The sequence below is a fragment of the Phalangium opilio genome, unplaced genomic scaffold, assembly GCF_054372755.1.
Source record: "Phalangium opilio isolate 3A_F unplaced genomic scaffold, DU_Popi_V2 ptg000011l_1, whole genome shotgun sequence".
In the NCBI taxonomy this organism is placed as follows: Eukaryota; Metazoa; Arthropoda; class Arachnida; order Opiliones; family Phalangiidae; genus Phalangium; species Phalangium opilio.
The window spans coordinates 215,339-241,663 of NW_028324147.1; the positions used below are offsets into that span (position 1 = coordinate 215,339).

At 45.1% G+C, this 26,325-nt stretch overlaps 2 protein-coding genes across 4 annotated transcripts; one reads left to right on the plus strand and one right to left on the minus strand.

Annotated features, from left to right (window-relative positions):
• Nucleotides 1-84: 84 nt before the first annotated feature.
• On the plus strand, nucleotides 85-26,221 carry LOC149709617 (uncharacterized). 3 transcript variants are annotated; one of them, XM_089856043.1, is made up of 27 exons: nucleotides 85-278; nucleotides 10,695-10,856; nucleotides 10,933-10,974; nucleotides 11,057-11,290; nucleotides 11,356-14,871; nucleotides 14,946-15,197; nucleotides 15,274-15,511; nucleotides 15,578-15,666; nucleotides 15,746-15,926; nucleotides 15,998-17,280; nucleotides 17,355-17,431; nucleotides 18,083-18,136; nucleotides 19,013-19,362; nucleotides 19,694-19,876; nucleotides 19,952-21,174; nucleotides 21,241-21,582; nucleotides 21,667-21,795; nucleotides 21,920-21,955; nucleotides 22,813-23,853; nucleotides 23,920-24,081; nucleotides 24,154-24,304; nucleotides 24,379-24,752; nucleotides 24,825-24,977; nucleotides 25,047-25,229; nucleotides 25,294-25,729; nucleotides 25,802-25,925; nucleotides 25,989-26,221. In XM_089856043.1, the coding sequence occupies exons 1-27, from the start codon at nucleotides 231-233 to the stop codon at nucleotides 26,098-26,100; spliced, it is 11,175 nt and encodes a 3,724-aa protein (XP_089712169.1). In that variant the 5' UTR covers nucleotides 85-230; the 3' UTR covers nucleotides 26,101-26,221. The 3 variants fall into 3 exon arrangements, with proteins under 3 accessions (XP_089712169.1, XP_089712171.1, XP_089712179.1); XM_089856045.1 differs by lacking the exon at nucleotides 18,083-18,136; XM_089856053.1 differs by lacking the exons at nucleotides 10,695-10,856; nucleotides 10,933-10,974.
• Nucleotides 462-2,204, minus strand: LOC149709618 (G protein-coupled receptor Mth-like). Its single transcript, XM_089856277.1, has 2 exons — nucleotides 1,221-2,204; nucleotides 462-1,039 (listed from the first exon to the last, which is right to left on the minus strand). The coding sequence occupies exons 1-2, from the start codon at nucleotides 1,967-1,969 to the stop codon at nucleotides 685-687; spliced, it is 1,104 nt and encodes a 367-aa protein (XP_089712403.1). The 5' UTR covers nucleotides 1,970-2,204; the 3' UTR covers nucleotides 462-684.
• Nucleotides 26,222-26,325: the final 104 nt, after the last annotated feature.

Below are 26,325 nucleotides of genomic sequence, written 5' to 3' on the forward strand. Positions count from 1 at the left end.
CTGGAGAATAATAAAAGAGAAAATAGCCTATAAACTTATTCGTAGGGACGAGCTACAGTTTCCACTCCCGTTAAGTATTCAGGCTCCATGGTAAACGCAATTTGTGTCGCCGTTGTCAAAACATTTGCGGGCTGCGGCGGTTTTTCGTCAAAGACAAGGACTAATTTTAGTTTAATTATTCGCGTGATTTATGTAAAATATAATGAAGTGGAACGAAGAAAAGTGATAAAATGGACGACGAAGAACGACGCGTCAAACTGGAGGCTGGAAAAGCTAAGGTAAGCGATTGTTTTAGTCTTAGCATGGGTCACCATTTTTAAGCCTTGGTTGACGGACTCTCTATGGAGCGGGGAGGGGGCCCAGGGGGTGGGAAGGGGAAAGCGAACTGGGGGAAAATCATTATTTTTTGGTGTAGGCGTAGGAATGGGCTCGCCATCGATTAAAGTAATACTGAATGCGTGTCAAGGGCAGAAAAATACATTGATTTTTTATTGTAAAATGGCATTTGAGTACAATGTTGGGTCACTCTGTACTGACTGACTGTACGTCACTGGCTTCCACTGCTGAGGTGGGCTGGCACCTTACGATTAACTATTCCGACCACGGTCTGGTGTAGGATGGGGCGTTAATTACTGGCCTCGTTTTTTGGGCACGAAACCCTTAGTTCCAACGCGAGTCGTTATTCTAAACGATACTGGTATTAAAGGATACATTTCCTTGACTATTGGATAAGCTAGTGCTATTTGTGGTAGTATAAGATTTGAAAGTACTTTGACTGACGGTACTCGGTAGTTGAGTAAGTTTACCACCGTTTTTGACGCAAAATCGGTCCCAATCAAAGCAGCGTACTCCCATTTCTCGCTTCAAAGATCGAAAGACGGATTTTTTACAAATAAATATAATGAATAGGAGAAACCCGTAGAGAGAGGTGACAATACCAGCCACCATGTAAAGTTGAAAGTAGCCGGTCATCCAAGGAATGAACTCGGATAGCCAAACCATGCCCATGATTACGAACAGCTTCAGATACAAATATAACCTGTTTAAATCAATTTGAGAAAGAAATCGTATTAAAATCATCTTCTACGCATAGTGTTTAGACTAGGAGGGTTGATACCATTTACACTGCAGGAGACGAGGCTTGGCGACGCGTTTTGTCCACCAAGTAGCCTGTTGGCCACCCGCAGTGTAAATGAGGTATCAGTCCTCGGATCATAGACCTTTTTCTGTGTTGACTCATGTTAAATTTGGCCGTCATCTTGCCAATTTTAATCAAAGCTCGGGCTGTTAGTCCAAAAAACGTAAAGTTGCTTATTAAAATGATTCCGACGGGGCCGTTGAAGTAGATTAGAAAAGCGGGCGTTCCATTCAGCCAACATCTTCTGGTGGCGAATGAGGGCGAAACGCCGTCGCTCAGTACACTCGAGGCGTCCACTATGATGGCCGGTAGGGCCAAAATGACCGTCCCGACCCAAGCGTAGAGCGCGTACTTCCAATACTGCTTAGATCTCCCGGTTTTTGAAGCGGGGTGGGCGGGTCCGTTTGAACTGACCACCGCTCGCCAAATATCGAAAGATAGAACGTTGGTCCACATAAAAACGCTTAGAAAGGCCAGATGGGTTAGAATGGCCAGGCTTTTGCAAAGGGATTTGTTCAGGCGACGGTTTAAGATAAAATCCAGCGTTAATAAGGCGTAAGTTAGGATCAAACAGCTTGACAACGATATCAAGTTCTTTCCCGGGATGTTTTTGAATTCGGCTAATTTGGCGTAAATGATAATTGTCACCAGTAGACAGACGATGGATAGAGTTAGAGTGGATATTAGTATGGGGTAATACCATTTGGGTAGAGTTCTCTTGATGGCCAAAGACGTCATTTGGCCCACCGTGGTGGTGCAATCATTCTCGCCTCCGTAACTTTCATTCATTTCTGCTAATAAGCATCGCGTCTCGTTCCACAAATCATCCATTCAAATCCTAAAATATTTAAACGATTGTAATCGACTATCTTCTTCCGTCGCTTGGTTGGTAGTGAGAGTGACATTGGCTTTTTCACTTTGTCGAATTTGTCATAGGCGGCGGCGGAAATGTTTTTGCTCCGCTAGCCCAACCTCCCCCCCCCCCCGGGACGGGTTAAGGGATTTCCCCAAAAATAAATAAATAGATGCGTGAAATTATTCGAAGCGGATCTCAAGGAGAAAGAGAGGAGGTGGAAACGGCATCCGATAAACGAGAGCTCGTCTTCTCTCTCTCTCTCCGAAGACCGAGGGGATGCCCACTCGACGGAATTACGCGCCGCCTCATGACGAGTGTACAGGGAGGGAATTGTTATTAGACCCCTCGAATTTCTTATTCCTCTTCCTGAATCGACACGGGGTGTCGTCTTTATTTTCAAGGTTTTCCACCCCTGGCGTTACCCCGTTGTCAAACACTCGTTTCTACAAACGTTCTTGCCCCCAAGAACAGTCGAGGTACGAATGACGTTGTATTACGCCAGCATTTATTACCCTAAGAGGGTCTTCAACATTTTTGGGTTTTTTTCTATCTTACTTTAAACCAAATTTTATCTCGATATAATTGTAAAATGGACACTTACCCGCCGCCGCCGCGTCCTGTTCGTCAATTACGCGAGACTTTGCTTTCTGACAAATTTCCCTTCGTGTAAAAAATGTGCGTGGGTTTTTACCGTTTGTCAGTTCCTCCTTTGGAAACGCCAAGGAAATGAGCAATATTGCCTAATAATAATAATAATAATAATAATATGGGTTCAAAAATCTCATTGGTTTGAAGGGAATTCCTGGAAAATTTTACTTTCGTCTCTCTATCCAGAATGACACATACATCGCGAACGAATGTAATATTTTACGCTATGTTATAGTCCTATTCGTCCCCCATCCAACCATACTAAGAACATAGGGCTACGACAAACAGGGGCCGAGAAATTAAGCGAAATGTTCAAATACATGCCATAGAAATAGCATCAAACCCAACTTTAGAAGCTAGTAACTCTGGTTCTAGTAGAGATACGGGGATGTCCTTTGAGTATGTTATAGTCCAATTTGTCCCCCATCCAACCATACTAACAACTTAGGCCTACGACACACAGGGGCCGAGTAATTAAGCAAAACGTAAACAAACAACCCCCTCCATAGGAATAGCATTAGACCCAACTTTGCAGGCTCGTAACTCTGTTTCTACTAGAGATACGGGGATGTCCTTTGAGTATGTTATAGTCCATTTTGTTCCCCATCTAACCATACTAAAAACTTAGGCCTACGACACACAGGGGCCGAGTAATTGAGCAAAACGTAAACAAACAAACCCCTCCATAGGAATAGCATTAGACCCAACTTTGCAGGCTCGTAACTCTGTTTCTACTAGAGATACGGGGATGTCCTTTGAGTATGTTATAGTCCAATTTGTCCCCCATCCAACCATACTATGAACGTAGGCCTACGGCAAACAGGGGCCGTGCAATTAAGCAAAACGTAAACAAACATGCCATAGGAATAGCATCACACCCAACTTTGCAGGCTTGTAACTCTGTTTCTACTAGAGATACGGGGATGTTCTTTGAGTATGTTATAGTCCAATTTGTCCCCCATCTAACCATACTAAGAACTTAGGGCTACGAACAACAGGGGCCGAGATATTAAGCGAAATGTTCGTCAACTTTGGTATCGTCTCACTTATTCTTATTATGTTACTTATGATTTTTACGCTAAACTTTGGAGGCTCATAACTCTTGTTCTACTAGAGATACGGGTATCTCCTTTGGATATGTTATAGTCCTCTTTGCTCCCCATTCAAGGATACTTTAAAGTTGGGGCTACCTCAATATCGTCGTCAACTTATTTTTTGTCTCACTTATTGATATTAGGTTACTTTTTTGAAAATAAACTTTGGAGGCTCATAACTCTGTTTCTACTAGAGATACGGGGATGTCCTTTGAGTATGTTATAGTCCAATTTGTCCCCCATCCAACCATACTAAGAACGTAGGCCTACGACACACAGGGGCCGAGTAATTGAGCAAAACGTAATCAAACAACCCCCTCCATAGGAATAGCATTAGACTATACTTTGCAGGCTCGTAACTCTGTTTCTACTAGAGATACGGGGATGTCCTTTGAGTATGTTATAGTCCAATTTGTCCCCCATCCAACCATACTAAGAACGTAGGCCTACGACTCACAGGGGCCGAGTAATTAAGCAAAACGTAATCAAACAACCCCCTCCATAGGAATAGCATTAGACTATACTTTGCAGGCTCGTAACTCTGTTTCTACTAGAGATACGGGGATGTCCTTTGAGTATGTTATAGTCCAATTTGTCCCCCATCCAACCATACTAAGAACGTAGGCCTACGACACACAGGGGCCGAGTAATTGAGCAAAAAGTAAACAAACAAACCCCTCCATAGGAATAGCATTAGACTCAACTTTGCAGGCTAGTAACTCTGTTTCTACTAGAGATACGGGGATGTCCTTTGAGTATGTTATAGTCCATTTTGTCCCCCATCCAACCATACTAAGAACGTAGGCCTACGACACACAGGGGCCGAGTAATTAAGCAAAACGTAAACAAACAACCCCCTCCATAGGAATAGCATTAGACCCAACTTTGCAGGCTCGTAACTCTGTTTCTACTAGAGATACGGGGATGTTCTTTGAGTATGTTATAGTCCAATTTGTCCCCCATCTAACCATACTAAGAACTTAGGGCTACGAACAACAGGGGCCGAGATATTAAGCGAAATGTTCGTCAACTTTGGTATCGTCTCACTTATTCTTATTATGTTACTTATGATTTTTACGCTAAACTTTGGAGGCTCATAACTCTTGTTCTACTAGAGATACGGGTATCTCCTTTGGATATGTTATAGTCCTCTTTGCTCCCCATTCAAGGATACTTTAAAGTTGGGGCTACCTCAATATCGTCGTCAACTTATTTTTTGTCTCACTTATTGATATTAGGTTACTTTTTTGAAAATAAACTTTGGAGGCTCATAACTCTGTTTCTACTAGAGATACGGGGATGTCCTTTGAGTATGTTATAGTCCAATTTGTCCCCCATCCAACCATACTAAGAACGTAGGCCTACGACACACAGGGGCCGAGTAATTGAGCAAAACGTAATCAAACAACCCCCTCCATAGGAATAGCATTAGACTATACTTTGCAGGCTCGTAACTCTGTTTCTACTAGAGATACGGGGATGTCCTTTGAGTATGTTATAGTCCAATTTGTCCCCCATCCAACCATACTAAGAACGTAGGCCTACGACTCACAGGGGCCGAGTAATTAAGCAAAACGTAATCAAACAACCCCCTCCATAGGAATAGCATTAGACTATACTTTGCAGGCTCGTAACTCTGTTTCTACTAGAGATACGGGGATGTCCTTTGAGTATGTTATAGTCCAATTTGTCCCCCATCCAACCATACTAAGAACGTAGGCCTACGACACACAGGGGCCGAGTAATTGAGCAAAACGTAATCAAACAACCCCCTCCGTAGGAATAGCATTAGACTACTTTGCAGGCTCGTAACTCTGTTTCTACTAGAGATACGGGGATGTCCTTTGAGTATGTTATAGTCCAATTTGTCCCCCATCCAACCATACTAAGAACGTAGGCCTACGACTCACAGGGGCCGAGTAATTAAGCAAAACGTAATCAAACAACCCCCTCCATAGGAATAGCATTAGACTATACTTTGCAGGCTCGTAACTCTGTTTCTACTAGAGATACGGGGATGTCCTTTGAGTATGTTATAGTCCAATTTGTCCCCCATCCAACCATACTAAGAACGTAGGCCTACGACACACAGGGGCCGAGTAATTGAGCAAAACGTAATCAAACAACCCCCTCCATAGGAATAGCATTAGACTATACTTTGCAGGCTCGTAACTCTGTTTCTACTAGAGATACGGGGATGTCCTTTGAGTATGTTATAGTCCAATTTGTCCCCCATCCAACCATACTAAGAACGTAGGCCTACGACTCACAGGGGCCGAGTAATTAAGCAAAACGTAGTCAAACAACCCCCTCCATAGGAATAGCATTAGACTATACTTTGCAGGCTCGTAACTCTGTTTCTACTAGAGATACGGGGATGTCGTTTGAGTATGTTATAGTCCATTTTGTCCCCCATCCAACCATACTAAGAACGTAGGCCTACGACACACAGGGGCCGAGTAATTGAGCAAAAAGTAAACAAACAAACCCCTCCATAGGAATAGCATTAGACTCAACTTTGCAGGCTAGTAACTCTGTTTCTACTAGAGATACGGGGATGTCCTTTGAGTATGTTATAGTCCATTTTGTCCCCCATCCAACCATACTAAGAACGTAGGCCTACGACACACAGGGGCCGAGTAATTAAGCAAAACGTAAACAAACAACCCCCTCCATAGGAATAGCATTAGACCCAACTTTGCAGGCTCGTAACTCTGTTTCTACTAGAGATACGGGGATGTCCTTTGAGTATGTTATAGTCCATTTTGTTCCCCATCTAACCATACTAAAAACTTAGGCCTACGACACACAGGGGCCGAGTAATTGAGCAAAACGTAAACAAACAAACCCCTCCATAGGAATAGCATTAGACTCAACTTTGCAGGCTAGTAACTCTGTTTCTACTAGAGATACGGGGATGTCCTTTGAGTATGTTATAGTCCATTTTGTCCCCCATCCAACCATACTAAGAACGTAGGCCTACGACACACAGGGGCCGAGTAATTAAGCAAAACGTAAACAAACAACCCCCTCCATAGGAATAGCATTAGACTATACTTTGCAGGCTCGTAACTCTGTTTCTACTAGAGATACGGGGATGTCCTTTGAGTATGTTATAGTCCAATTTGTCCCCCATCCAACCATACTAAGAACGTAGGCCTACGACACACAGGGGCCGAGTAATTGAGCAAAACGTAATCAAACAACCCCCTCCGTAGGAATAGCATTAGACTACTTTGCAGGCTCGTAACTCTGTTTCTACTAGAGATACGGGGATGTCCTTTGAGTATGTTATAGTCCAATTTGTCCCCCATCCAACCATACTAAGAACGTAGGCCTACGACTCACAGGGGCCGAGTAATTAAGCAAAACGTAATCAAACAACCCCCTCCATAGGAATAGCATTAGACTATACTTTGCAGGCTCGTAACTCTGTTTCTACTAGAGATACGGGGATGTCCTTTGAGTATGTTATAGTCCAATTTGTCCCCCATCCAACCATACTAAGAACGTAGGCCTACGACTCACAGGGGCCGAGTAATTAAGCAAAACGTAGTCAAACAACCCCCTCCACAGGAATAGCATTAGACTATACTTTGCAGGCTCGTAACTCTGTTTCTACTAGAGATACGGGGATGTCGTTTGAGTATGTTATAGTCCATTTTGTCCCCCATCCAACCATACTAAGAACGTAGGCCTACGACACACAGGGGCCGAGTAATTGAGCAAAACGTAAACAAACAAACCCCTCCATAGGAATAGCATTAGACCCAACTTTGCAGGCTCGTAACTCTGTTTCTACTAGAGATACGGGGATGTTCTTTGAGTATGTTATAGTCCAATTTGTCCCCCATCTAACCATACTAAGAACTTAGGGCTACGAACAACAGGGGCCGAGATATTAAGCGAAATGTACGTCAACTTTGGTATCGTCTCACTTATTCTTATTATGTTACTTATGATTTTTACGCTAAACTTTGGAGGCTCATAACTCTTGTTCTACTAGAGATACGGGTATCTCCTTTGGATATGTTATAGTCCTCTTTGCTCCCCATTCAAGGATACTTTAAACTTGGGGCTACCTCAATATCGTCGTCAACTTATTTTTTGTCTCACTTATTGATATTAGGTTACTTTTTTGAAAATAAACTTTGGAGGCTCATAACTCTGTTTCTACTAGAGATACGGGGATGTCCTTTGAGTATGTTATAGTCCAATTTGTCCCCCATCCAACCATACTAAGAACGTAGGCCTACGACACACAGGGGCCGAGTAATTAAGCAAAACGTAATCAAACAACCCCCTCCATAGGAATAGCATTAGACTATACTTTGCAGGCTCGTAACTCTGTTTCTACTAGAGATACGGGGATGTCCTCTGAGTATGTTATAGTCCAATTTGTCCCCCATCCAACCATACTAAAAACTTAGGCCTAAGGCACACAGGGGCCGAGTAATTGAGCAAAACGTAATCAAACAACCCCCTCCATAGGAATAGCATTAGACTATACTTTGCAGGCTCGTAACTCTGTTTCTACTAGAGATACGGGGATGTCCTTTGAGTATGTTATAGTCCAATTTGTCCCCCATCCAACCATACTAAGAACGTAGGCCTACGACACACAGGGGCCGAGTAATTGAGCAAAACGTAATCAAACAACCCCCTCCATAGGAATAGCATTAGACTATACTTTGCAGGCTCGTAACTCTGTTTCTACTAGAGATACGGGGATGTCCTTTGAGTATGTTATAGTCCAATTTGTCCCCCATCCAACCATACTAAGAACGTAGGCCTACGACTCACAGGGGCCGAGTAATTAAGCAAAACGTAGTCAAACAACCCCCTCCATAGGAATAGCATTAGACTATACTTTGCAGGCTCGTAACTCTGCTTCTACTAGAGATACGGGGATGTCGTTTGAGTATGTTATAGTCCATTTTGTCCCCCATCCAACCATACTAAGAACGTAGGCCTACGACACACAGGGGCCGAGTAATTGAGCAAAAAGTAAACAAACAAACCCCTCCATAGGAATAGCATTAGACTCAACTTTGCAGGCTAGTAACTCTGTTTCTACTAGAGATACGGGGATGTCCTTTGAGTATGTTATAGTCCATTTTGTCCCCCATCCAACCATACTAAGAACGTAGGCCTACGACACACAGGGGCCGAGTAATTAAGCAAAACGTAAACAAACAACCCCCTCCATAGGAATAGCATTAGACCCAACTTTGCAGGCTCGTAACTCTGTTTCTACTAGAGATACGGGGATGTCCTTTGAGTATGTTATAGTCCATTTTGTTCCCCATCTAACCATACTAAAAACTTAGGCCTACGACACACAGGGGCCGAGTAATTGAGCAAAACGTAAACAAACAAACCCCTCCATAGGAATAGCATTAGACTCAACTTTGCAGGCTAGTAACTCTGTTTCTACTAGAGATACGGGGATGTCCTTTGAGTATGTTATAGTCCAATTTGTCCCCCATCCAACCATACTAAGAACGTAGGCCTACGACACACAGGGGCCGAGTAATTGAGCAAAACGTAATCAAACAACCCCCTCCGTAGGAATAGCATTAGACTACTTTGCAGGCTCGTAACTCTGTTTCTACTAGAGATACGGGGATGTCCTTTGAGTATGTTATAGTCCAATTTGTCCCCCATCCAACCATACTAAGAACGTAGGCCTACGACTCACAGGGGCCGAGTAATTAAGCAAAACGTAATCAAACAACCCCCTCCATAGGAATAGCATTAGACTATACTTTGCAGGCTCGTAACTCTGTTTCTACTAGAGATACGGGGATGTCCTTTGAGTATGTTATAGTCCAATTTGTCCCCCATCCAACCATACTAAGAACGTAGGCCTACGACACACAGGGGCCGAGTAATTGAGCAAAACGTAATCAAACAACCCCCTCCATAGGAATAGCATTAGACTATACTTTGCAGGCTCGTAACTCTGTTTCTACTAGAGATACGGGGATGTCCTTTGAGTATGTTATAGTCCAATTTGTCCCCCATCCAACCATACTAAGAACGTAGGCCTACGACTCACAGGGGCCGAGTAATTAAGCAAAACGTAGTCAAACAACCCCCTCCATAGGAATAGCATTAGACTATACTTTGCAGGCTCGTAACTCTGTTTCTACTAGAGATACGGGGATGTTCTTTGAGTATGTTATAGTCCAATTTGTCCCCCATCTAACCATACTAAGAACTTAGGGCTACGAACAACAGGGGCCGAGATATTAAGCGAAATGTACGTCAACTTTGGTATCGTCTCACTTATTCTTATTATGTTACTTATGATTTTTACGCTAAACTTTGGAGGCTCATAACTCTTGTTCTACTAGAGATACGGGTATCTCCTTTGGATATGTTATAGTCCTCTTTGCTCCCCATTCAAGGATACTTTAAACTTGGGGCTACCTCAATATCGTCGTCAACTTATTTTTTGTCTCACTTATTGATATTAGGTTACTTTTTTGAAAATAAACTTTGGAGGCTCATAACTCTGTTTCTACTAGAGATACGGGGATGTCCTTTGAGTATGTTATAGTCCAATTTGTCCCCCATCCAACCATACTAAGAACGTAGGCCTACGACACACAGGGGCCGAGTAATTAAGCAAAACGTAATCAAACAACCCCCTCCATAGGAATAGCATTAGACTATACTTTGCAGGCTCGTAACTCTGTTTCTACTAGAGATACGGGGATGTCCTTTGAGTATGTTATAGTCCAATTTGTCCCCCATCCAACCATACTAAAGACTTGGGGCCGGGTCAAACAGGGGCCGAGTATTTAAGCAAAATGTTCAAAAACGTTCCCTCCATTGGATTAACATCAACTAGACGATTTAATGAGGGAAATTCTGTATAATATTGACGGTGTTATATCTTTGATTGGCGCGAAGCTTACGAGAGACGCGTATCAATGTTGTTGTATCGTAGTTTGCAAAGTTTTTGAAAAAGAAAGGCGGAGGCGAAAGGAAAAGAGAGAGCGTCTCTAAGGAAGCTCGCGAAAGAGCTCCCGCTGACCAGCTTGACCATTTCGGTCGAGCCGAGACTGAAAGCCTCGATAACAGCGAGTGTTTGAGTTCTAAAGATGAAGAGGTACATTTTGCAAAACCTTAAACCTCCCGCGTCCGCCAAATTGGTTTTAATTTCGTTATTAATTAAAATAAATTAGGGGGATCCGAAATCTTCTCTGAGCGACGAAATATCCTGGGAGGTAGGTCCTTTTTTTGTTATCCCCCCTTCTTTGAGAGGTAGTCAGTCTTAGGGCTCGGTTTCAAAGAAATTGGCACTCGTAGGGTTCTCCGTCGAAGGAGCGTTCGAAATGCGATTTGGTTATCGCGCGACAAAGAATTTTAGAGCTACAAGAATTGGTGGACGGCAAAAATGAAACGGTCGAAATGACCCTCGAGGAAAATAAAGATCTGAAATGCGAATTGTCGCGAATGCGAGAAAGATCTCTCAGCCCCCCAAATAGTAACGATGACCCTTCAAGTTGCGCTGGCTCCATTGTCGAACGATATAGCCAAAAAGTACGTCCACTTTTGAGTAATCACACTCTCTATCGGGGAATTAAATGTTAATTAAATGAAATTAGGTTGAAGAATATAAAATGGCCTTGATTCAGAGGGAAGAAATAATCCAGCAATTAACGGATAGGTTAGTGGCCACTTTGGCCAGCCGCGACGAGGTCCAGAAAGACGCCTTGGTTCAATCGGAAAGCTTGGCGCGCGAAATTAGCTCCTTAAAGTCGCGATTGAAACAAGCGACCGAAGTTCTTTTGAAACAAGAAAGCGGAGCCGGAATTTCGCCCCAAGAACTCTTGGAGGCCCGAAACGAAGTGGCATTTCTTAAGCGAGAAATCCTGGCCAAAGACGCCCTAATAGAGACGGCCAAGTTGGACGCCGATCACGCCAGAGAGAACTACCATTCGGAGTTGTCGCGTTGTCAGTCCTTGGAAGCGGAGATGGCCCAAATTCGAGTGTCAACTGAAAGTCGCGTACGAATGGCCGAGGACCAAATTCATCTCTTGAGCGAAGAAAATCGAGAACTGAAGCTGAAATTAGTTGGAGCCTCGAAAGGCGTCGTGTCCAGTTTCGAGGAAGACGAAATAAATCGGACGAATTCCGACGATAGCTGCTCGTCTTTGGGAAGTCCTTCCAAACAACAAGGACTTATCGGCAAAGAACTCTTTAACTTAATCGAGCTCGAGATCGACGAGGATGATATTGGCAAAATTCAGCTGGAATCTGGGAAAGGTCGAGCTTCTATTTACGCGTTGGCACCGTCGGATCGGGAAGGCATGGGCTACTCGGAAAGCGATTCGAGGACTGAACCCACTTCGAGCGAACTCTTAGAGGGCGAGTCGATTCGGAGCAAGGACGTCTCCTTCAGCCTGAAGGCTTTCGAGTCCGAGAAACAAGCCTTGCAAAGCGAACTCGAGAATCTCGCTCGACTCTTCTCCGAAGTCAACGAACTCAAGAACTTCCTGTCCCAAGCGCAAAAGGCCACCCTCGAGATCGGATCTCAAGTACCCAATTTACTCGAAACGCGCGAAAAATTGGCCGAAATGCAACGCCTAATCGACGGTGAGAAATTGAGCAAAGAAACTTTGTTGGAAGATTTGACTCTGGTTCGAAGAGAAAACGAAACTTTGAAGGACAAAGTGGCCCTTTTGGAAGAGAATTTGAAAAACAAGTCGTCGGAACTCGGACGCTACGAAAGCGAGGTCCGCAAGTTGGAGGAATACGTCAACGGGTCAATCGTCAGCGACTATTCGACGGACTCTTCCATCGAGGCTCTGGTGGGCGTCTTCAAAATGTTCCAAGAGCTACGGTCCCAAAACCAGTGCCTGAACAGCGTCCTGGAAGAAAGCGAGTACAGCAAGGCGCATTTGGAGAAATCCCTTCTGCAACTGACCGAAAAATACCAGAACGAATTGCAGGAGAAAGAGTTGGCTCTCATTACCGTCTCGGAAAATTGCCTCGATAATCATTTGAAGAACTTGGAAATTTGCAATACGGGAGCCACTTCCGCTAACCACGCTAATTACCAAGGCGAAATTGACGAAAGCGCTTTGGCCGAATTGGAAAGAATGTCCAACGCCGTCTCCCAAGTACAGATCCTCAATGGCCGCCTGCGGGAAGTCGAAGACGAGAAAATCACCTTGGAGCGCCAGGTGGCCCAACTGGCCCACGATTTGGAGGAATTGGTGGAAGCCAACGCTCAGTTGAAATCCGAAAAAAGTAGAATCGAAATTGAACTGAAGGAAAAAGTCGGCGATCTGGAGGAAACGAAGCGAGATTTGGAGGCTCACGCCGACAAACTCAACGTCCAATTGAATCTGTTGGAAAGCGCCAAGGAAGAACTGGCGCGAGAAGTTAATCTGTTGACGGAGAAACACGATAAGTGGTTGCTGATGAGCCGAGACCAATTGGCCGAGGCTCTACCCAATTACGTCGTGGAAGAACACAGGAACTGCGCCGCCGCCTTCCTGCTCTTGGAAGAGCGCTTGAGGATGGAAGCCGAACGGAAAAACGCCATTTTAGCCCAGTTGGCCTATTACTCCAAAAGAAACGAACAACACGAGATCATGTACCGAGAAATTCTGAAACGCTACCACGAAATGAAAGAGCGGCTAAGACACCTTTGGGACGAACGCGACAATTTAAAAAGGCAGTTGATGGAAACCAAATACGAGAAGGGCGCCTTGGAAGCCAACGTATCCACGCTGAAAGAGTCCTTGGCCCAACTAGTCTCTAGTAAAGAGTCCGGGGAAATTGTGGTCAAGAGGGTGACCGATTTGGGAGTCTTTCCCGCCCCCATTCAAAACTCGAGGAATTTCTTGGGCGAAGAATATTATTTGGATCTAGTCGGCAGCCAGGCTCGAGGACAAGGTGACTCGGCGCTGGCCGCCGTATTCGGCGAGACGTTACTTAACAATATTCATCAAGTGGTTAACTTGAAGAAGCTTTACAAAAATGGCTCGGAAAACGAGGCCGTCCGGGAAAAAGTCGAATATTTTTGTCAGCACGAATCGGAGCGATATAGTTTGTACAAAAGCGTCATCGAAGACTCCCGCAAAACGCTGAAAGACTTAATTTGGTTGAGGAACGCCTTGGAAATCCTCGAGAGCGACATCGAGTACGAAGAGAGCGAGACCCGCGAGAGAGAAGCCGAAATCCGCCAGTGTCAGAACCAACTCTCTTCCGTCGTTGACGCCTTCGAGTCCGACAGCACCGTCGTCAAACGCGTCAGTAACTTGGGCGCCGATCATCGGACCACCTCGGAGGAGGGAGACGAAGCCAAAGATAGGTACAAGGAATGTCGCTTTGATTTGGACGAATCGTGGTGCCAGAAGACGGAACTGGATAAGAAGACGATGTACGAGATGGCTCTCGGGAAACTTTGTGATATTGAAAAGGAGTTGCGGGTGGATGCCTTGGAGAAATGGAACCGCTCCTGCTTGACTTACTTGGAAATAACTGTGATAAAACGGAAGGAGATGGCCAAACTGGAAAGCGTTAGGAGTCGCCTGGCCCAAGCCGTCAACCAAAAAGAATCTCGGGATTTTGTCGTCAAGAACGTCCCCGATCTGGGAGGAGGCGACGCCGAGGACGACGACAACTACAGTCAAGGACACCACGACAATTACGATATTTTGAAGGAAAACTCCTCGTTAACGGACGATACTCAATCCCGGTCACAAATGAATACCGTCGTCTGTCCGGATCAGGATAAACTCGACAGTAGCGGTCACGAAGGGGAGCCGAAGCGGCGCCCGGAACTCTTCTCGGACAATTCCTCGTCCATCAAGGAAGAAATCGAGGAGTTGAGCGACTCGTGCATCTCCGACGATCTCTACAATATCTTGGAAAACCAGTTTCTGAACGGCGCCGCCAATGACTTACTGGAAAACGCCGAAGCCTTCATGAGCGTGCCGCCCGAAATGGACGCCGACAAACCGGACCAGGATGAAGAAATGGCCGGAGATACGAAACACGGGGAACTGGAGGCGCATTCGGGTCTGGCCGACAACGCCCGACTTCTGATGGAATTACAAAACTCGCACTTTGAGTTCATCCGTAAAGAAATCGAAACGCACACCGTCAAGGTAAAGAGAGACCCCCCCTTCTTTACCAGAAAGTAAGTAAGCGTAGTTCAAGCGTCGTATGATCCCTTTACCAGATGGAATCGGCCGTCAAAGAAAGCTACTTGGAAATGATACACAAGGAGAAACTGGTCATGATGAGGGAAATTCTGACCAAGGAAAAACTAGAATCATTGAGACGACTTAAAAACCAAATGGACGAATTCCACCAGAAAGTTGTACGCGGCGTGAAAATGCAACTAGAAAAAGAGTACGTTGACAAGGAAAACAAATTGAGAGAAGAATTTAACCGGACACTCTCGGAAACCAACGATTCTTACGTCGAAAAGGTATTTAGGATTAAGACAATTCTCGCCGCCGCGTTTGCCAAGAAAGGGGTAAATGGTCAACCTTGTTTTTGGGCAGTTGAGCGATTTGCAAAGACGAGCCACGGACCGAGACGAAGATTTTAAAGAGGCCCTACTAGCGGCCGTCAACGAAGCCAATTTACAGGTGAAAATGGTCGAAATGAACGAGCGAATGTTTGACGAAATGAACAAGTACAAGGAAGAGATGGATAAGAGGTACCAAGAACAAACTAACATCGACCGCGAAATTTCTGACATTAAGAAACAAATTGAGGAAGGGGTGGCCGAGAAAACTGGTAAGTTAAGTGAGATTATACGCACGTATCTATGGCCCACACCCTTCTTTGACATTTCTTGGACAGTTTACGGTTCGGCAACTTACGCCGAGACAGGGACGCCATTTTATAAAGTACTTAACGATATCGCCAAGGAAGTGACGGAACATTTGAACGTACGTCACTCGATCGCGTCCCTAATTCGAGGCTTACGCTTAACTTAAAACAAACCCCCCTCGTTTTGACGCGTAACAGAATCTAATCAAGAGATGGTCGTTAAACGTTACGTTCAACTTGGACGCCTTGCCCAAACTGGACGACGTATTTTCGCCATCATTTTCCTTTGAGGACAGTGACGAGGTTGAAAAAATGATGGCCCTACAAAACGCCAGTCTTATTCTCGACCAAAAGGAGAAATTGTTGCAACAAGCCAAAGGTAAGCCCCGCCTCCAGTAACTTTTAGTTTCAGTTTGTTCATATACAGGTACTGTTCATTTTGATCGAAAGATGCCCAAGATTATTTGGAAACTTATTCGGCTCGCTTGAAAAAGTTGCTCAAAGCCATGGAAAATGATTACGAGTTGATTCTAACCAAGAAAGAGGAGATGAACAGAGAATGCACCGAAATATCCGATCGAGAAACCCAAACTGATTCCGATTGGCCAGAAAGCGAGCTACATCCGGCCCCTCAAGAAAGGCTCGAAACCAAAGAAGAGTTTTGGCAAACTGACGCCCCTAATCCTAGGGTTGTTCATGACGAAGAGATCGAAGAGAAATACCGAGTGCAAATTGACAAACTTTGTTCGGAAAACGCCGCCAAAGTTGGACAACTCGTCGCTAAACACAACTCCGAAATGAAGGGGTTAACGCGGGAATTGGAAGTCCTGAGGGAGAAAGAACGGCAAACGGGAGACTTGGGACTCGAAATGAGTCACCTGATACAAGACCATAAATCGCAAGTCGAGCAATTGGAGGAACAAGCGCGGTTGGAGGCCGACAACTACGAGAAAAGAGTGGCTCAGATCCGGGAGGAATACCAGATCCGAGTGGAAGCTCTCGAACTGGAATTGGAATCGGAGAAACGGAAATTGACCGAGATCGGGGCTGATCACAGCGTCATAATCAGTCAGTTGATTCAAGATCATCAAAGCGAGCTGCAAAATTTGAACCAATTGTTGACGGAGGCGCGGAACCAAGCTCGGAAACTGGAAGAAATCGTCGACGAGATGAAGACGCGTATCGAAGGCGCCGAACAGACTCGTTCTAAAGAAATTGAAGAATACCGGAAGCAAAAATTAGAGACCGATGAAGAAATAGTCAAGTTGAAAAGCCAAATTGATTCCTTGAAAATGGAAGTCGAGGTGAGCGAAGAATTGAGACGAGAACGCGACCGATTGAACGCCAGATTCTCCAAGACCATAAGGCTTTACGACTATCTGATGACCAAATTGTCCGAACATTGCATCCAAATGGCCAACATCAACCTGGACGAAGACGGAGTCAAGACACGCGCCCAAGATTTTACCAAGAACATCCTCGACCAAATCAACCAGTTTGAAAATTCAACCGAAACATCGGAGGACGCGGATTTGGAATTGAAGATTTTGAACTTGCAACAAACGGTGGCCCTGGACCTGGAAACGCTGATCCACGAGAATCAGCGAGAATGTGCCACCAACAGCACCCAGGAGGAGGGGTCCGCGGTGTCCCTGACGGAGGAGATCGGAATCCAACAGGAAAACGAAGCTTTGAAGACTGAAATTGGACTTCTTGAGAAGCGAATGATAGAAGTAGGAGAGCGTGTCTTCTCGCCTCCTTGGACCAATTAATGAATGCGGGCGTGTGTTTGTTATGATTTTTGCAGTTGGAGGAGGTCATTTCCAGTCTGCGAGAGGAACTTCTGAAAGCCAACTCTTCAAAAAGCCAGGCCAAAAGCTCGAGGTAAGCCCTACCACATTTTCTTATGGCCTTTTCAGTTTTTTCTTTTTGTAAAAGTCGTCGGCTTTCTTTCTCGCTTACCGTTGTTTTTATTGATGGAACAACAATTACGCCTAACAATTAATAAGCCTATTGAATTGACACCCAAATGGTTAAAGTTAACGACATTTACTAACCAAGGTCTTTAATAGTCCATCATGAATAGCTATTTATTAATATTAAGTTATTAACATTCTGGTAAATCTCGAGGACGTTACGCGTTTTTATTCAAGATTTGTGTCCGATATAGCTTAAGTAACGGAACAACGACACCGGTATGATGATAAGGGATGGCCCCGAATTACGTTCGCGTTTCACTTTATCTCGGAAGTCTTAGTGTGACGTCACCCACGCTAATTATTCCCTAGAATCAAAACGGTACCTAGTATGGCCGGCCGTGATGTCACAACGGAGATTTAGGTTACTATGGGCGTAATCTCGGGTGTTCCGGGTGGGTACTTGAGCGTTGTGGCGTACCGTGTCCGAAACATCTGTTGTCGCTAATTAATTTGTTTTTATCCCGATTAAATGAACGGTGGTCGGAGATTGCGAACTTACTAACCGAGTCCAGACCTAACTGACCCTGTTTTTTTGCTTGTGTCCTCCCCCCTTTAGGGATTGGCTAGCAGGTACTGACTTGTCAGCGGCTGACATTCAAACGTGGCAGGTGTAAGTCATCCATTACAATCACATCCTCTCTCTCTCTCTCTCTCTCTCTCTATTAACAATAGATCCTGTCATTAATATTCAATATCCTCTCGATACATTTACTAAAAAATTCCCCCCTCTCTCTTCACACACTCTCTCTTTAAACTGAGTAGTTTATAGTTGTTATTTTCGATGGTGTTGGGATGTCTCTAATATTTATGTCTAGTCCTCTATTTTTGTTGTCTCGGGTATCTCTCGGGTGTCACGTTACTTATGTCGTGGTCTCGTGGCTCACGACGTACTGGCAATAGTTTCGTTGTGTCGACCCCCTTGATTTTAAGCCTAGTATTACCGGTCTGTCAATCTGCAGTCTTTCAGTGGTTTGAAAGATATCAAATTTATCAATGATAAGTGCAAGCCCCTGAAGGACTTTTAAATATCTGGTATCCTTATCGTTTGTATCGGTATCTTTTCCTTATCCGGTATCCTTATGGTTTGTATCGGTATCTTTTCCTCCCTGGTGGTGGTGGTGTAACCATTTGGGTCCACGCTGCTTCTTTAAAAACGGGTATTTTGTTTGAACGCGCTTAAATTTCGCATCTGTTGTTAACGAGGCGTGAAGGCGCGGCTTGGTAGCGGCGCTTGCCATACTTATGGGCTTCTACATGTTTGTTTGATTTTTTATCTCGGATCCAGTTTTTAAAACTAGTTATTTGGGAGATAAAATTGCTGGGAAATCTTTGGCTTTGCCGTCATCCTATCTCTTTTCTATTGTTGCCCGCAGTTTTTAAAAAAAACGCCACTTGAGAATGAATATTTGTCAGCTTCTTGTTTAGTTTGTAAGCGGCGCGTTTAATATGGTTCCCATTTTGTCGTGTCTGTCGGCGGCGGGTACAGGCATACGGCGCAAACCAATTCACGTCTTATGAATGTCTTGTCGGACCTGGTGAAAACCTTCGTGGATACCGAACAAACGATCGAAAGGCATTTGTCCAGTTTGGGTTTGGGGGCGCAACATTCCTCCTCCGAAGGCGCCAGTCTCCACGAAGACGAGAATGGACCCCTTTCGGGAACCTTTCACGGATCCCGCGAAGACTGCACCCAGCTGTCTTCCTTGGGTGACACTATTCCTTTGGAAATGTGCGACGATATCGGCGATTTGACGCCCAGAGCTTGGGACGCCGTCACCAACGCCATCAGCGGGATACAACAGGAACCGGAAACCGAAGGAGAAGACCTGGTTCTCGGTAAGTACCGCACCGACTTTCGCCTTAATTCTATTGTACTTGTACGAGTTCGCGTCGACCGAAACCTCCGGAAACCCTTGCCTCTTTGCGCTTCATTATAACTTCGGTTTAATTAAATATTTTTGACTCCATTTATAGCTTGCAAAGTTAAAGCGCTAAGTGAGTAGAGTCATTATTAGTAATTGCTTAAAAATGTCTTCATTATTATTTTGATTTTGATTTGGGAAGGGGGGGGCGTTGCGTTGCGTTCTTGTTTGTGATACGTAGGATAAATACGTAGGAAATTCTTAGCTTTTTTTGAAATGGTACGTTTGTTTGCGCGTTTGTTCAGGAGCCAGTCGTCGGTTGAGGGCCGCCGTTGATCGCGTCCTGTCGCTTTTAACGGAACTGATCGAAAACTCGTCAAACCACGAAATAACCGATCTGATCCTTAAAAATCATAAACTAGTCGTCCTCTTGAAGGAAGAGTCGCGAACAAAGTGGCAATTGCAACAAGCCTTAAACAAAGCCGAAGGTAAGCCCCCCCCCCCCACGACCTTTCTTCCACTCTCGCGCGCTTAACACTTTCGCGTGACCATTGTCGCTTTAGAAATTTTAGCGTCTTTGAGGGCCGAAGATGGTGGTGGTAGTTGGTCTTTGCGGGACAGTCAAGGCGACGTCTCTAAAGCGTACGTCTCCGCCAGCGAGACTAGTCCCAAACAAGTGGTCCAATGTCTGCGAAAAAGTAAAGAAGATATCATCGAGGACACGACGGCCTCCGAGTCCTATTCCGAAGTACTTAAGAGAGACGTTGAAAGTCTGACTCGAATGGCCGACAGCGGAGAAATGAAGGAGGATTGGAAACAGTTGCTGAAACGAGTCCATTACTTGGAATTGGCGCTGGAAGAACTCTCCAATCAGAAGGAAGAGATGGCCGAAGAGAAGCAGAAGGAGATCGACGATCTGAAGGAACAAATGGAGGCCATGGAGAAACAGATGCAATCGAACAAGAGATTCATCGAGGAACAAGCCCACGAACGCGAACAAGAACAGGAAGAGTTCTTTCGGGAACTGGACAAGATTCGAGACTCTTTGAGGGAACGAGAGAAAAGCCACTCCGAAGAGGACGAGGACGGCGCGCTCCTGGGCCAAGTAGAACTCCTCGAACAACAACTGAAACTGAAATCGCAATCTTGCGACGACCTCCGCGACAAGACGAGCCAATTGGAGTCGCGACTGCGAAGCTCCGAAGAGAAAATCAACGACCTGCGAGAGGTCATCTCCGAAATGGAGAACCAATTGGAAAACAAGAACAAAGCGAACGAGGATCTGAACGCCGAGTTGGAGGCCTTGAGGACACTCGTCACGGAACACGAACGAGCTCAAAGCGAAATGACCAATCGGATCGAGGAACTGAAAACGTCGCTAAAGAAAGAATACGACGATCACGTGGCTTCCTTGGAGGAACGACTCCAGTCGAAAAACCAGGAGATGGAACAGATGGCGCATTGTCAAACCTTGATGCAAGAGTTTCGCAGTCAGATTCACGTCTTGGACGAAAGACTGGAGAGCAAGATCAGGATGTTAGAGTACTTTTCGTGGCACGCCAGTCCGGGAACCAGCGAGGACAATTCCCTGAGCGACTCCCGGGACCAGGAAGAGAGGTTGTTGTTGATCCAAGAAGGACGCGTCCTCTCGCCCAGATCCATTCACGGCGAAGAGATCAAGAAACTCGAAACGAAAATCGATTCCCTACTCAACGCCACCGACGAAGCCATCAAGAGACTCAAGGACTCGGAAATTCAAATCAGAGACACCAAGTTCAAAACTGACGTCAGTCTCCGTTTAATCGCGCCTTAATCGCAATCACTTACTGACCGGGTAAGATTTATTTTGTAGGAACTTCAAACGGAACGGGCTCTCCTTCAAGAACAGTTGAACGATCAGTTGTACCAAATCTCCACGTTGAAGACGCGAATGGAAGACGCCAGATACGACGTCAAGAGCAAAGTCAGCTCCAAGGAGTTGGCCCAACTCAAGGAGACGCTCAACCTCGAAAAGGAGAAAGTCAAAGACTTGAAGCGAGAGCTGGAAACCTTTCGAGTCAATTACCCCAAAATTGAGAAAGAACTGGTCGACGCGAAAGATACCCACTCTAACCTGCAACGGGAAATGTCAGAGCAAATCGAGCGTTTGGAGAAAGACAACGCCAGAGCGAAAGAGGACTTGATTCGAGTACAGGTAAGGAAGGACACGGTTGCCAACTCGCCCCCGCTCTTCCTCGAGCTTTAAAGACGCCTCTCTTTATTTATTGGTGTACTTTAGGAAGAGCTGAAGGTGGTCCTTAGTGAAAAAGAACTGATCTCCAATGAAATGCGCGAGCTTAAGTCTGCCAATGAGAAATTGGTCCAATCCCAAGAGGCGACAGACGTCGTCGTCGCGCAAAAACAAGAGGTTTGTTTGCCAAAGTGTTAAATAATTAATCGTGCCAAGATTTGCCCGCCGCCTTATCCGCCAGTCTTACGAACCCAATCATTTAGGCTACTTTGTAGTTTTTAAGTAATTTTAATTCCAACAGGTAACGCTTCTTCAATCGTCGTCTTTCCAGGCTCTGGTAAGTCACTCTTGTTCTTTTTTATTGGGTCAAAATATGACCTATTGACTGTCGTGGGGGGATTTTATTAGTTTTAGTAACGCGCGCGGCACTTGGCAAACATTCAGGGTGTAGTCGTGAAAGTTCGATATACTTGCGTCTCGATCGCGCTTGCTAAGTCCTCATTTTAAATCTGTTAAGAACGGAATAGCTCTATGGTCCCGGGGTTATCCTCTCAGTGCCAACCAACCAAGCGCGCCTGGCTAGATAAACTTAATAAGAACAGTACTGGGCCATTTGCCAAGTTTTAATATAAATAGATTGAATTCGTTCGCGCCGCGCTTCATCCATTTTAACTCGACACAGACACAGAGAGCAACGGATATTTAATTAACTGTTCGGGATGTTCTCGGGCTCGGAAGTTAAATAATTAGTTTAATTAATCGCAAACATGGCGAGGGTCGAGTGGCCCTACGTTACTCGTATCTTCAATTATTTATACGCGACAAACGCTTCTAAAAGGTAGTCCCTAATTCGCTAATTAACTACGAACTTAACTAAATTAGAATTAAAAGCGTTTATTGCTAATTATAGTTTCTTAAACTGGCTATTTTGGTCATCGATTAAAAGCCATCGTATTAACAAGGACTTTATCAAGGTTTTTGGTAACTTACGCCTCTTCCAACCAACCATAGGCCCAATTAGTTTTTTTATTGTTAATTGGATTGGACAATGGATTTGATTGTTTCAAAGAATATTTGCTTGAGAATGAATGTGATCGTCATTAAAAGAGTGTTTGACGCGTGTTTGTAACCAGTTGAAAGGACGCCTTCTTACGTCCCGCTAGTTTATTAAGGATGAATTAATTTGACGCGTAGGAAAATGACGTCAGAAATTTAAAGGCCTCGTTACTGAGCGAAGAAAAGCTAAGGTTGTCTCGCGATCGAGAGATTGACCAACTCGAAACCAGGGTGAAGGAGTTGAACGGGGTGGCCGAGGAATTGAGAGGCGAAATCGCCGCCAGAGACGAAGATCTGAGAGAAGAACGGAAGCGACGTCAAAGAGAGTTAGAGGAAGCCACGCTCGCCTTCCAAAGAGAAATGGACTTCAAATTGAGAGAGATCCAGAGCTTAAAAGAAAGCGTGACGCAAAATGAAAGACGAGTCGAGGATCATTTTCGAGAAAAGTTGGACGCGGAATCTCGAGCTCTGCGCGACACTTACGAACAAAGTTTAAACAAAATCAGGGCGCAACACGAAGAGAGCGTCAAAGAATTGGAGGAAAGACTCGGCCAGTCCTTCGCCGATCAATTGGCCGCCCTCAAGGACACTCACGACCACGAGTTAACGGCCGAAAGGCAAAAATGGAGCAAAAAGTTGGAAGAATCCGGAGATTCGCATCTGTCCAATCAGAAGTGTATCTTCGACGATTACGAGGCCCAACTGGAGAAATTGACGGACGAAAATAAAGCGCGTCAAGAGGCTCTGAGCCAATCGGAACGGCTCTTGACGCTCAAGGAAAATCAGTTGAAGGAATTGACGGAAAAGTGTCGTCGATTGGAAAGCGAGTTGGAAAGATTTCGAAATAATCTGTTGTTGTCTCGAGATAGCACTCCCGAATCGGACGCCACGGCCACCACCGCCACTTCAACGGGGGACGAAGGAAGCGGCACCGACTCCGTCAAACTACCCAATCATATGCAGAAATTATTCGATAAAGTTTTGAAGGAAGGACTGGAGGTCTTGTCCCTGACTGAACGCCGACAAATAACGCGTCACGTTGAACAGGAAGCGCCCGGCGGCGGCGCTCCTCGCTTCAACGTCGAGGAGAACGCGCCGGCCGCCTTTCACCAACTGTGGCTACAAGCCAAAGAACAACTCTTGGAGGAAGCCAAAGCTCTGAGAGAAATAACCGTCGAAGTACGTTCGACCACGACGCGCGCTTGACCATCGAGGAATATTTTAATGATAAAAGGAATTTTGCAGGAAAATCGGGGTAAGAACGACGAATCGATTTCCGTCATCCTGAGGGACTTTTTGAAACGAGAGAAGAATCGTTTGTTGATCGAATTGCAAACCTACTCGACCAAAGAAGGACATCGGGTTCTCTCGAATTGTAAAGAACTCGAAGACAAAATCTATTCATTAGTACGACGCCGCGCCTACTTATTATTAACTTAATTAACGAACGAACCGATTTAATTTTAATTAAAATTGTAGGAAGATCGGCAAGAAGCCACTTTAAAGGAATTGTACGAATTGGTTCATTCGCAATTATCCAAAGAAAAAAGTAACAACCTTCAAATGGAACGAGAAATACTCGTCCTCAAAGATCAAGTGGAAAAAGCCGATTGGCAAATCAAAAAACAAAGTAAGTAGGCCTAGTGTCCGAAACTCGGGCCTTCCAAGAAGGCGCTCAATTAGTAAGTCGCCATTACTCCCCAGGGGATCTATTGGAGTACAAAGTGAAACAAGAAAAATTGTTGAGAGACGAGTTTCAATCGTCTTTGGAAAGGGAACGAGTCAACAACGAACAACTGAGTCAACAATCGCGCCAAATGAGAAGTAGGTGCTCGGAACTGGAGCTGTCGCTGTCCTTGCGTCAAGCCGAGTTCCAAAAGATGCAAAATGAACTGGAGAGAGCCAGGAAGGAAACGGAGAACTTCCGGTCGAACGCGGAAGTCGAGAAGAACCGCGCCAACTCTTTACTTCAAGCCCTGGAAGCGGAACGCCTCAACTTTAGTCAAATTCATATGGCGCTCGATTCCGAAAGGGAACACAGAAAAACGTTAATGACGCGAGATCAACGGATTATAAACGTAATTAATCAATCTTGAGGTGGGTGATTGAGGTTAGGTTTACGATTAAATCCCCCCGGGATCGATTTGTAGAAATTACAAGCTTCGGTGGACGTTCATCAGAGTTACTCGGAGTCGGTGGTCTCTTCGCGTACCCTCTCTCCCGAAGTGGCCAGGTTCCGAGACGATGACAGTTCCTTTAATCTAGTCTTGTCGGCCAATAATTCCGCCATCGTACCTGTCAAGGTATTTATAGACAGTTTATAATCGTAGTCCTTTAGTCACTTTGAAGAAACGGTTAATGATTCGTTTCAGGATAAATGTCTGAAATGCGGTTTCTACGAGAATATGTTGAGTCAAGAACGAGGTAATTGGCAAAAACACGAAGAGACGATGACGCGATTGTTGGCCAGCGCCGAGAACGAAGTGGCCCAATTGAAACAGAGAATATTGTTATCCTCTTCCAAAAATGACGCCGCCTCTAGTCAAAGACAAAAGGTGAGCGGCGAACACAAAGACACTCGTCCCTTCAGAGACTCAAATCTTTAAAACTTGTTGCCAGCTTTTGCAAGTTCATTGGAAGTACCGCAAATCGGAGAAACATCGGGCCTCGCTCGTCTACCAGAAACGCTATCTTTTGAAATTGCTTCAGGGTTACCAGAAAACGGAGCGCGCCACTCTGTCCGTTTTGAACGAAATGGGCGTTTGCAGTCCGACATCCTCGACCCCCGGAAGTCTCTACGAAGAGAGTTATTACTCGGTGTTGACGCCACGTCCTCAGAAGCGTCCGAAATTCCGCAGCGTCGTTCAACTGGTCATTGGCGCCATTCGCTTCAAGTTTCTCCTGGATCGATCCAATCAAGCGCGACAGTTCTTTATCTACGGTAAACAGCAACAGCAATTGGCGGCGGCCACCGCCAATCAAGTTCTTCCCCAACACACCACTGAACTGACCCCACGCAAGTTTGCAAATTTCGCACCCTACAACGAACCTTACGGTAAGCGATTGTCCGCCCAACCCAGGCCTGCCTGATTTCAATTTTTGGCGACGGGTGGCGTTTGTTTTGCAGGATTGTCGCACCTGTTTTCGAGCACGAGTTGCAGTTCTTCTTCGAGCGCGTCTGGCACACACTACACCGGTAAATTGCATCAACAATTAGTCTTTGACCCCACCAATGACGACCAGTCTTGCGGGTAAGAGCAATTTTTATTTTAAAGCAAGTCCGAAGTGAGTGAGACTCTCTTTTTTCCTTTTAGTTCGGGTCAGAGCGAGACGAGCAACCGCGACTTGACCCGGGGTCAGCGCAAACTCCAGGAGTGCGTTTTAAGATTGGAGCACATGCATAAGGCTCTCGGCCTCGACGCTTAAATAAATTATTAAAAATACAATACGGAAGACGCACCGCGAGCGACCAAAATGTTCTGTATATATTATTAACGTTTCGCTTAATTAATTGTCCTTGTAAATAAAATATTTTTCATAATGTAAACTGGCGCGCACACGCAACCATAAATAACGTCTGCCACATTATTTACCCGACAAAAACAGACAGTTCTACGAACAAATTGAATCGAGAGACGTCGTAATTGGAAG